Here is an 11,339-nt window from a genome sequence, read left to right as displayed (position 1 = left end):
AAAAAGTCAACAAAAGTCAACGTGGGACCCGCCTCTCGGAACCCGACATAATTTTCATGAAATCCGAACACCCATTCCGATACGAGTTCAACCATACCAATTTTATCGAATTCCAATAACAAATCAACCTCCAAATCTTAAATTTAAACCGAGAGGGTTTTCTAAATTTTTCAACCCAATTCACTCATTTAGTGATAAAAACAACAATAAATTCATGTAATTTAACCAAAATCAAGTTAGGAATTCTTACCCCAATGTTTTCCTTGAAAAACTCTTGAAATATCGCCTCACTCGAGCTTTCTTGGTCCAAAAATGGAAAAATGACACGAATTTGGACTTTATTCTGCTGCCCAAGGGTTTGTTCTTCGCGTTCGCGAGACTCCCCTCGTGTTCGCGAAGAACAAATTCTTCAAAAGTCATTTCCAAATTCTTCTCAGACAGTCTTTAGTTTAATAGTCATAAGTTTTTGTACAAAACTCCAAATGATGAATGATTTGACTTTCTGAAAACTAGACTCCAAGTCTATAACTTTCATTTATTGTTTATCTCCCAATTTCTTATAGATTACGAGATATAAGCTTCCAAACTCAGCCCTGCGCAACAGAGATTTCCAAACTCTTCCCGGACAGCCTATAGTTTATTCACCATAACCTTTTGTACACAACTCCAAATGACATATGGTTTAATTTTCTGAAAACTAGACACAAAGAGCTACAACTTTTATTTTTAGATAATCTCCAAATTTCTTATAGATTGCAAGATATGGGCCTCTAAAGTCAGAACCACCCCGAATCAAACCCGAGGCCCCCGGGACCCCATCCGAACATACCAACAAGTCTCAAAACATATTACGGACTAACTCGAGACCTCAAATCACATCAAATAACATCAAAACGATGATCGCACCTCCAATCAAATCTATATCTTGTACCGAAACATATCAAATCAATTCGGAATGACTTCAAATTTTACACACAAGTCATAAATGATATAACGAAGCTATTAAAATTTCCAGAATCAGATTCCGATCCCGATATCAAAAAGTCAACCCCCGGTCAAACTTTCCAAAATTTTGAGTTTCGCCATTTCAAGCTTAAATTCCATTACGGACCTCCGAATAATTTTTCGGATACGCTCCTAAGTCCCAAATCATCATACGGAGCTAACGGAACCGACGGAACTCCATTCCGGAGTCGTCTTCACACGGTTCCGACTACGGTCAAAATTCTAAGACTTAAGCTTCCTTTTTAAACACCAAGTGTCCTAAATCACTTTGAATCATCTGGTAATTGAATTCAATTGCGCATGCAAGTCAATACGCGTAATACGAAGCTGCTCCGGGCCTTATGTCGCCGAACGGAACTTAAATTTTTGAAACGACAAGTCGGATTATTACAATGACTCTGCAAAGAAAAGATCAAGATATTGTTAGTATTATGAAACTTGTTCATTTCACAAAGAGGCAATTGCAAACAATAAGGGAATCTAAATGGAATTCTTTGTTAGATTATGTCTTTTTGTTTTGTGATAAGAATGGTATTGTGATCCCCAAATGGATGAGAAGTATGGTCTTGGAAAGTCTAAGCGTAAAAGCTCAACCGTTACATATTCTCATCATTTGCATGTAGAAGTTTTTTGTGCCGCTATTGATTTATAACTTTCGGAGCTTAACAGTCATTTTAGTGAAGTGAATATTGATATGCTTCTTGGTATGGCTAGTTTGAGTCCCGATGATTCTTTTGCAAATTATGATAAAAAATAAGATTATGAAACTTGCTACATATTATCAAAATGAGTTCTCTTCTTCCAAGCTTGAAGATCTTAGTTTTAAGCTTGACAACTATATTGACTATGTGCGAGAAATGGACAATGAATTCTCTAACTTGAAAGGGCTTGGCGATCTCTCGAAGCTATTGGTTAAAGCAAATATTCACAAGACATGGGGACTTATTTATTTGCTTGTGAAGCTAAGTTTGATATTACCTATGGCTACTGCAACGGTCGAAATGGCTTTTTCTTCAATGAAGTTTATTAAAAATGACTTGCGAAGAAGAATTGGTGATGAATTTTTGAATGATTATTTAGTTTGTTATATAGAGGATTAAGTATTTGAAAGTGTACCTAATGATGCGATCATTGATCGTTTTCAAAATATGATAAGTCATCGAGTGCAATTGAAATGATAATGTTTATATTCATATACTGTGTTTCTCTGGTTCGTTCCTTTTAATATATTTTAGATATCGATACCCATTCTTTAGTCAGCTTGTTATTGTATATTAGTTTTAGGTCATAGTCTTATCTTATAATTTAGAACCCATACACTTTAAATCCTAGCTCCGCCTCTGTGTATCTGTCGTGTTTAGTTGTTCTTGGTGGTTTTGAGACCATAGTCGACCTATTGTTGCTCAATTAGATTGTGATGTTATCTTGGGTATGGACTGGTTGTCACCCTATGATGTTATCCTTGATTTCCATGCCAAGACAATGATGTTGGCTATGCCAAGTTTGCCACGGTTGGAGTGGAGGGGTACCTTAAATTATGTTCCTAGCAGAGTGGTATCTTTCCTTAAGGCTTCCTAGCAGAGTGGTGTCTTTCCTTAAGGCACAACGGATGTTTGGGAAGGGGTGTGAGGCATATCTAGCATATGTAAGAGATGTCAGTGTTGATACTCCTACCGTTGAGTCAGTTCCGATAGTGAGGGATTATCCAGATATATTTCTGGCAGATCTTCCGGGCATGCCGCCCGACAGGGATATCGATTTTGGTATTGATTTTTTGTCGGGAACTCATCCATTTCTATTCCACCATATCGTATGGCCCTAGTAGAGTTGAAGGAGTTAAAGGAGAAGTTGCAGGAAATGCTTGGTATGGGTTTTATCTGGCCTAGTGTATCACCTTTGGGTGCTCTAGTCTTGTTTTTAAAGAAGAAGGATGGTTCTATGCGCATGTATATTGATTATTTATAGTTGAAAAAGGTTATAGTGAAGAACAAGTATCCATCGCCATGCATTGATGACCCATTTGATCAACTACAGGGTGCCAAAGTGTTCTCAAAAATTGATTTGCGGTCAGGCTATCATCAGTTGAAGATTCGAGAGCCAGATATCCCGAAGACTGCCTTCAAGACTCGGTATGGTCATTACGAGTTCCTTGTGATGTCATTTGGGCTGACCAACTCCCCAGTAGCATTCATGCACTTGATGAACAGTGTATTCCAACCCTATCTTGACTCATTCATCATTGTGTTTATTGACGACATCTTGGTGTACTCCCGGAGCCAGGAAGATCATGAGCAGCACCTGAGGACCGTACTTTAGACCTTGAGAGAAAATAAGTTGTATGCAAAATTTTCAAAGTGTAGATTCTGGCTTGATTCAGTGGCATTTTTGGGTCACGTAATGTCTATTAAGCGGATCAAGGTAGATCCGAAGAAGATTGAAGCAGTGTAGAGTTGGCCCAGACCGTCATCAGCTACTGAGATTCAGAGTTTTCTTGGTTTGGCAGGGTATTACCGTCGATTCGTAGAGGGTTTCTCATCTATTGATGCTCCTATGACCAGATTGACCCAGAAGGGTGCTCCATTCAGGTGGACCGAGGAGTATGAGTCGAGCTTTCAAAATCTCAAGATTGCCTTGACTACAACCCCAGTTTTGGTGTTGCCTATGGGTTCAGGGTCTTAAACTGTGTACTGTGATGCGTCACGTGTTGGCCTTGATGCAGTTTTGATGTAGGACGGTAGGGTGATTGCCTATGCATCTAGACAACTGAAGATGCATGAGAAGAAGTATCCTGTCCACGACCTTGAGTTAGCAGCTATTGTTCACGCCTTAAAGATTTGGTGGTACTATTTGTACGGTGTCCCTTGTGAGGTCTATACCGACCACCGGAGTTTACAGCATCTGTTCAAATAGAAGGATCTTAACTTGCGTCAGTGGAGAATGTTAGAGTTGCTTAAGGACTATGATATCACCATTCTATATCATCTCGGGAATGCCAATGTGGTGGCCGACGCCTTGAGTCAAAAGACGGAGAGCTTGGGCAGTTTAGCATACCTATCGGTAGCAGAGAAGCCATTAGCATTGGATGTTCAGGACTTAGCCAACCAGTTTGTTAGATCGGATATTTCAGAGCCGAGTCAAATTTTGGCTTGTGTGATTTCTCGGTCTTCTCTATATGATCGTAAGAGAGAGCATCAGTATGACGACCCCCATCTGCTTGTCCTCAAGGACACAGTTTAGCACGACGATGCCAAAGAGGTCACTATTGGGGATGACGGTGTGTTATGAATGCAGGGCAGGCTATGTGTGGCCAGTGTAGATGGGTTGCATGAATTGATTCTTCAGGAGGCTCACAGATCGCGGTACTCCATTCATCCGGGTGTCGACAAGATGTATCAGAACTTGAGGCAGCACTATTGGTGGAGGAGAATGAAGAAGGACATAGTGGAGTATGTAGCTCGGTGCCTAAATTGTCAGCAGGTGAAATATGAGCATCAATGTCCAGGTGGATTGCTTCAGAGGCTAGAGATTCCAGAGTGGAAATGGGAGCGGGTAACTATGGATTTTGTTGTTGGGGTCCCACAGGCTCAGAGGAAGTTCGATACAGTATGGGTGATTGTGGATAAGTTGACCAAATCGTCTCATTTTATTCTAGTGGTGACTACTCATTATTCAGAGCAGCTGGCTCAGATCTTCGACCGGGATACGCAGTTTACATCGCAGTTCTGGAGGACCGTACAGTGTGAGTTACGCATGCAGGTTGAGTTGAGTACAACATTTGACCCTTAGACAGACGGACGGTCCGAGCGCACTATTCAGATACTAAAGGATATGCTTTGTGCGTGTGTGATAGAGTTTGGGGGTTCTTGGGATCAGTTCTTGCTGCTTGCGAAGTTTGCCTACAACAATAGCTACCAATCGAGCATTCAAATGTCTTCGTATAAGGCCTTGTATGGGAGGTGGTGCCGGTCTCCGGTGGGTTGGTTTGAGCCGGGTGAGGCTAGGCTATTGGGTACAGACTTAGTTCAAGATGCTTTGGAAAAGGTTAAATTGATTCAAGATCGGCTTCGCACAGCTCAATCCAGACAGAAGAGTTATGCGGATCAAAAGGTTTGCGACTTTGCATTCATGGTTGAGGAGCGGGTCTTGCTCCGGGTTTCGCACATGAAGGGTGTTATGAGGTTCGGAAAGAAGGGCAAGTTGAGCCCTAGGTATATCGGACCTTTTGATATTCTTGAGAGGATTGGACAGGTGGCCTACAAGCTTGCACTGCCACCTAGTCTAGCTGTAGTTCATCCAGTATTTCAAATTTCTATGCTCCGGAAGTATCATGGTGATCCGTTTCATGCGTTAGACTTTAGATCGGTCCAGTTGTATAAGGATTTGTCTTATGTTGAGGAGCCGGTGGCCATTTTGGACAGGTAGGTCTGAAAGTTGAGGTCGAAGAACATTGCTTCAGTGAAGGTTCAGTGGAGGGGTCAACCATTCGAGGAGGTGACTTGGGAGACCGAGCATGATATGTGTAGTCGTTATCCTCACATTTTCACCACTTTAGGTATGTCTCTATACTCGTTCGAGGACGAATGTTTGTTTTAAGAGGGGGAGGATGTGACGACCCGACCGGTCTTTTTGAGTATTTTAGCCATGATCCACTATTTATTGCCTCCTCCATGTTGTATTATGTTTACGTGAATTGCCGAGGGTGTTTGGTTTTGGTTTCAAAGTGAAATGGGACACATAGTCCCTAAGTTGGATCTTTAAGTTAAAAGAGTTAACGTAGTTTGACTTTTGTGTAGACGGCTCCGAAATAGAATTTTGACGGTTCCAATAGCTCCATATAGTGATTTTGGACTTAGGAGCGTGTCCGGATGTTGATTTGGAGGTCCGTAGGTCGTTTCGGCGTGAATTGATGAGAGTTAAAAAGTTAAAGGTTTGGAAGGCTGGAAAGTTTGACCGTAGGGTTGACTTTATTGATATCGATGTCGGATCCAGATTTTGGAAGTTGGAATAGGTCCGTGATGTCATTTATGACTTGTGTGCAAAAATTGAAGTCAATCAGAGTTGATTTAGTATGAATCAGCATTAGTTTCGGAATTCGGAAGTTCATAGTTTCATAAGCTTGAATTTGCTCGCGATTCATAGAATCAATATTGTTTGATGTGATTTTTGACCTCGAGTAGGTCCGTTATGTATTTTGAAACTTGTTGGTATATTCGAACGGGGTCTCGGGTGTGATTCGGATTGAATCCAGAGCAATTTTGGACTTAGCCTCATTGCCGAAGTCCCAAGCCTGTTAGTGTCATCGCACATGCGGAGGGATTGACTGTAGGTTCGGTATCATGGGTATGGAAGGCGAAGAGCAGAAGTGAAAAGGAGAGCCCAGGGTTGGGCTCGTAGGTGCGCCTCCGTAGGCGCAGCCATTTCTTCCGCAAAAGCGGAATTTGGGAAGGCCTTTTGGGCAGGACCGCAGATGCGGTGGGTTCTCCGAAAATGCGGGCTCACAGGTGCGAGCCATTGACCACAGAAGCGGAACTCCAGGAGTTAAGTGGAATCTGCACCTGCGATGGTTTTTCCGCAGGTGCGACCCCAGGCACGCAGAAGCGAGGATCGCTGGGGAGAAAAGGCCTATTTCGAGGGTTCGATTTCATAATTCATTTTGGACCTAGAGAGCTTGGTGTGAGTTGATGTTGTTACACCCCATGTTTTTGTACGTGAAAGTACGTCGTAAGTCAATTGATGTAAGCTTGTAAATGAGATCCTCTTTGAAAGTATATAAAGTGATTTAATGATGTTACGTCCCATTTTCGCAAGCCTTTAAGAGTTATCATTTGGGGACAAATATTTCTAAGGGGACATGTTGTTACACCCCGTACTTCAGACGTCACTGTCGTTATAGGATTATCTAATGTAAGCTCAAAAAGGACGAAATCCTTCTACAAGGATAAGAAAGGTTTACCGAAGTCTTAAGTAAGTTGAGATGAATATGAGACTTGTTAATAATTATTTAAATGATTTTAAAGTCATGATATAACTATATCTGATGTTTGGATATGAAATATAAAGTTTGGGAAAAATCAGATTAAAGTTGCGGAAAAATCGACTAAGGATTTGCCTTGTAGCAGAGCTTTTTGAGCAATACATTTCGTGTACTATATGGGTTTTTTTGGGACATATTATATACCAAATTGAAGGTCTTGGAATATAGTTTCCAATTCTCTTAACTGTTTGTTCATACGACATCCGGTTAAAAAGATATAAGCGTATGAAGAAGGGCCAATCCGAGAGTGCCAAGTAGCACCTTTTTGACTTGATATTTACATCCCTTATCTTGTCTCTTTCTCCATTTTTCCAGAGAGCACGACCAAATAACACCCTTAACCTTACCCTTAATCTCTCTAAAAGGGCTTCAAACAAGATTATCATCCCGGGCACGAAATCAAGAAGCGATAACATTAAAACGATCCCTACGACGTAAGTATCGTTATATCGCCTCTCTTTTTCTTTGTAGTTTGAGTTTTGGAATGTATTTAATAGTTAGAAAATTCCTACTTTCTTTATTTGAGCTTTTAAATATAAAAAAGGTTGATAAATTCGTTTCTTAATAGTTAGAACTCACGGGACGGTGATCGAAAACCGTGAGTTCGAGTTATTTGACTTGTAGTGGACTGTTTTTTGGGTTGTTTTGTGTTGCTTTTGGGCTGTCTATTTTGATACTATTTAATGGAGTTTTGGAGGATAAATGGTGTGGAGAAACACCACATAATGGCGAAATGGTGGATTAGTTGTTCTTTGTAACATTTTCGGGGTGTTTGACACTACTATAGTTGTCGTTTTGGGTATGAAGTGATTAGAGTGTGTTGGGATGTTGTAAACTACATATAACATGGATCTCGACTTGAATCCACTGTAGTAGGTAATTATATTGTGTTCTTTCATGTGCTTAAGTTTATCTTGATGTTGATTAAGTTAAATGGATGGACTAGACATGAACTAGTGAATAAAGTTGCTAATTGAGGATAGTTGGAGTTATGGATTATTTTCTTTATTATAAATATATGGTATAAGGCTGGAATCAGTGATGAATGACTTCATTATCATGTTAATGATACTGTTAAGTTAATTTAAGAAGTCTATAAGGGGTGATATGGGGTATACGGGTTTCAATCGGAGCTAGCCGCTCGTCGTGAAGTAGTTGTGACTTGTTGTTGTTATATGGTGTCTTGTTATTGATAATTATGTATTGATAGATTGTTATGGTCATTGTTATTGGTATATGGTATTGGAAGAGGGTATTGTTACATGGGAGATGCTACCCAAAATTTACATAAACGAGCTACTAGTTTAAGTTGCGGACTTAGCCTTTACTCAACACTGATTTTGAATCTCTTTATGCTATGGTAGATTGAGTAGAGTTGTTTGAAGAATTGATTAGAAGGTATTAAGGACTCAATGAAATTAAGGTATGTTAAGGCTATCCCTTCTTTCCTATTGGCATGATCCATATGATACAACGAAATGAGCAAGCACGCTACTTTCACAAATGATTCTATTCTTAGAAGTACTAGGGTTGCCTATGTTCTTGATTCCCCATATGTCCTATTATCATATCGTTTGTTCATGGGTCTCATGACATTCCGAGAGATCGTATTGACTTACTTCATTATGCATTGCATTCATTTATACATGTACATTGACCCATGATCAGATGGCGTTATATATGCATATATTATATGTATATGGGGTATGGGGAAAGGTTATGGCGTTATATACGCACCACCACCTGATCAGCTGGTATACGTTGATGATTTCGCCCACAAAGGCTGAGATGATATGATGGGATGCCCTCAGAGGCTTGATGATGTTATGTACGCATATACCTATGCATGATATGACATTTATACGCATATGCATGACATTATAAATGTTTCATGATTCACAGAGCTATTCAGACTTAAAGGTTGAGTTCTTTACTCCATGTTTCTTTCATGTCTTTTATATACTGCTTTCATGCCTTACATGCTCGGTACTTTATTTGTACTGACGTCCTTTTTGCCTGGGGACGCTGCGTTTCATGCCTGCAGGTCTCGATAGACATATTGACAGTCCTCCTAGTAGGCTATCAGCTCAGCGAAAGGTGTTGGTGCACTCCACTTGCTCTGGAGTTGCCTATTTGGTCAGTATACTTTGGACATGTATAAATTGGTATGGTGGGGCCCTGTCCCTGCCTTTATGACATTTATGTACTCTTAGAGGCTTGTAGACATATGTCATATATATGGATAATTGTATGGCCTTGTCGTCCTATGTTTTGAGTGTACAAATAATCATTTCGATCCTATAGGCCCGTATGTTACATGTATAAGTTTGTATATCATGTTGGGTCATCCTATGTCGAGTATTCTCTTATGTTTTATTCTGGTTATCTCATGACAGCCCTTCCGACCCACTTACCCATGATGGTATGATAAGAAAGATATATTACGTTGTTACTCGGTTGAGTAAGGTACCGGGTGCCCGTCACGACCCTGCGGTTTGGGTCGTGACAGATGTTTCAGGAAATTTTCAAGGAAAACATTAGGGTAATAATTCCTAACTCGGTTTTGGTTAAATTACACGAATCTAATGTTAATTTCTTCATATAATTAGTGATTTGAGTTGGGAATTTGAAGAAAAAAATTGTGGAAACTTCTTATGCTAAAATTTGGGGATTTGAAAGGCGATTTGAGGTCGGATTTGAGTAATTCTTATATGGTTGGACTCTTTATCGAATAGGTGTTCGGATTTTATAATTTTGGTTTGGGTTATGAGGCACGAGCCTGGGTTGACTTTTTGAGTTGACTTGTTAATTCTTTGCAAAGATCGTAATTTTATTGTTCGAAATAGTTTCCTATAGTCTATATTTATAGTATGAAGTTGTTTTGGCTATATTCGTGCTATTCAGAATTGGATAATTGAGGGAAAGGGCTACTAGTGGATTGAGTTAGCGTGATTTGAGATAAGTGTCTTGTCTAACTTTGTGTGGGGGAACAACCCCTTAGGATTTGTGTTTTTTCGTGAAAATTGTGATGTGTGGAAGCCGTGTATGCAAGGTGACGAGTGTGTACACGTGCTAAATGTGAAAATTTACCGATTTTAGCTATGTAGATTCCTTTATTTCCTTAATTGAGTTATCTTAACATGTTATATTCATCATCATTAGTCTATGTTCACATGTTCTACTTGTCGTATCTCGTACTTGCTAATTGCTCTATATGTTTAGTTGAAGTTCTTGTTTCCTTTATTCCGTATTCATTATTTAACCGTTGAACTCTTTACTTGATGTTGTTATTCTTGGAGTATCTTGTTGTTGAAATTGGTGTTGAGTTATAAAGGCCGTAATTCACATTGAGGCAAAGTGTTAAGTTGTGAAATACTATTTTGTTGAGTTATTCACTTCCGGTTGTTATTGTTGAGACTATTGTGTACATTGTGGTTGAGCCATGGGCTCTTTATTATGAAAAAATTGTTATTGTTGGCTTCTTTGACAAGTTGTGATATTGGGCACTTGAGGTGCGATTTCTGATACGTTGTGTTATTGATACGCATGCGGTGGTATAAGGTTTTGGGGTTGAAACGCATGCGGTGAGATAAGGTGGGCTTGATACGCGTGACTAGTAGGGGAACTACTAGAAGTCATGTGGTGTGATAAGGTGGGCTAAAACGCGGGATGCTATTTCGGAAAAATGATTTTCAAAACTAAATGTAAAGGCTCCTGCGTTGATATAAGGAAAGATTGTGATTTATTCTTGTGATTTGAGACTACGAGGCGGTACCTCGGTAGTGACTCTTGTTGATATTTTCCTATTGTTGTACTTGTCTTTGGTTGTATTGTTTACTTGGCATATCATTCCTTGTTTTCTCCGTGTTGCATTAATTGTTTTAGTTCCGTGTAGCTAACCTTGATATGTTATTCGTTGTTTCAGTTTCATTGCTTTCAATACTACACTGCCATACACTTGTACAATTTTTTTTCTTATTTATTCCAGTAGGGCCATGACCTGACCTCGTCACTATTCTACCGAGGTTAGGCTTGGCACTTACTGGGTACTGTTATTTTGTACTCATGCTACGCTTATGCATATCTTTTTTATGCAGATCCAGGTACCTCCTACCAGTCCAGGCATCAGTGAGCTGAGTTCGTACTTGGAGATTTCAAGGTACACCTGCCGGCGTCCGCAGGCCTCAGAGTCACCTTCTATCTATTTTTATGTTTTCCTCCTTTTATTAGATATAATTGTATAGGGATGACTATGATACCATGGTAGAGTTTGTGACTCGATATCACCAGGTATTGGGGA

At 39.9% G+C, this 11,339-nt stretch overlaps 1 protein-coding gene across 1 annotated transcript; it reads left to right on the top strand.

Annotated features, from left to right (window-relative positions):
* The first annotated feature begins 1,766 nt into the window (after positions 1-1,766).
* On the top strand, positions 1,767-2,105 carry LOC138895705 (uncharacterized). The gene has a single exon (XM_070180425.1). The coding sequence runs from the start codon at positions 1,767-1,769 to the stop codon at positions 2,103-2,105; it is 339 nt and encodes a 112-aa protein (XP_070036526.1).
* Positions 2,106-11,339: the final 9,234 nt, after the last annotated feature.

Source organism: Nicotiana tomentosiformis, chromosome 7 (assembly GCF_000390325.3).
Source record: "Nicotiana tomentosiformis chromosome 7, ASM39032v3, whole genome shotgun sequence".
Taxonomy (NCBI): domain Eukaryota; kingdom Viridiplantae; phylum Streptophyta; class Magnoliopsida; order Solanales; family Solanaceae; genus Nicotiana; species Nicotiana tomentosiformis.
Note: the sequence above shows the minus strand (reverse complement) of the source record. Positions and strands in the feature narration are given on the sequence as shown.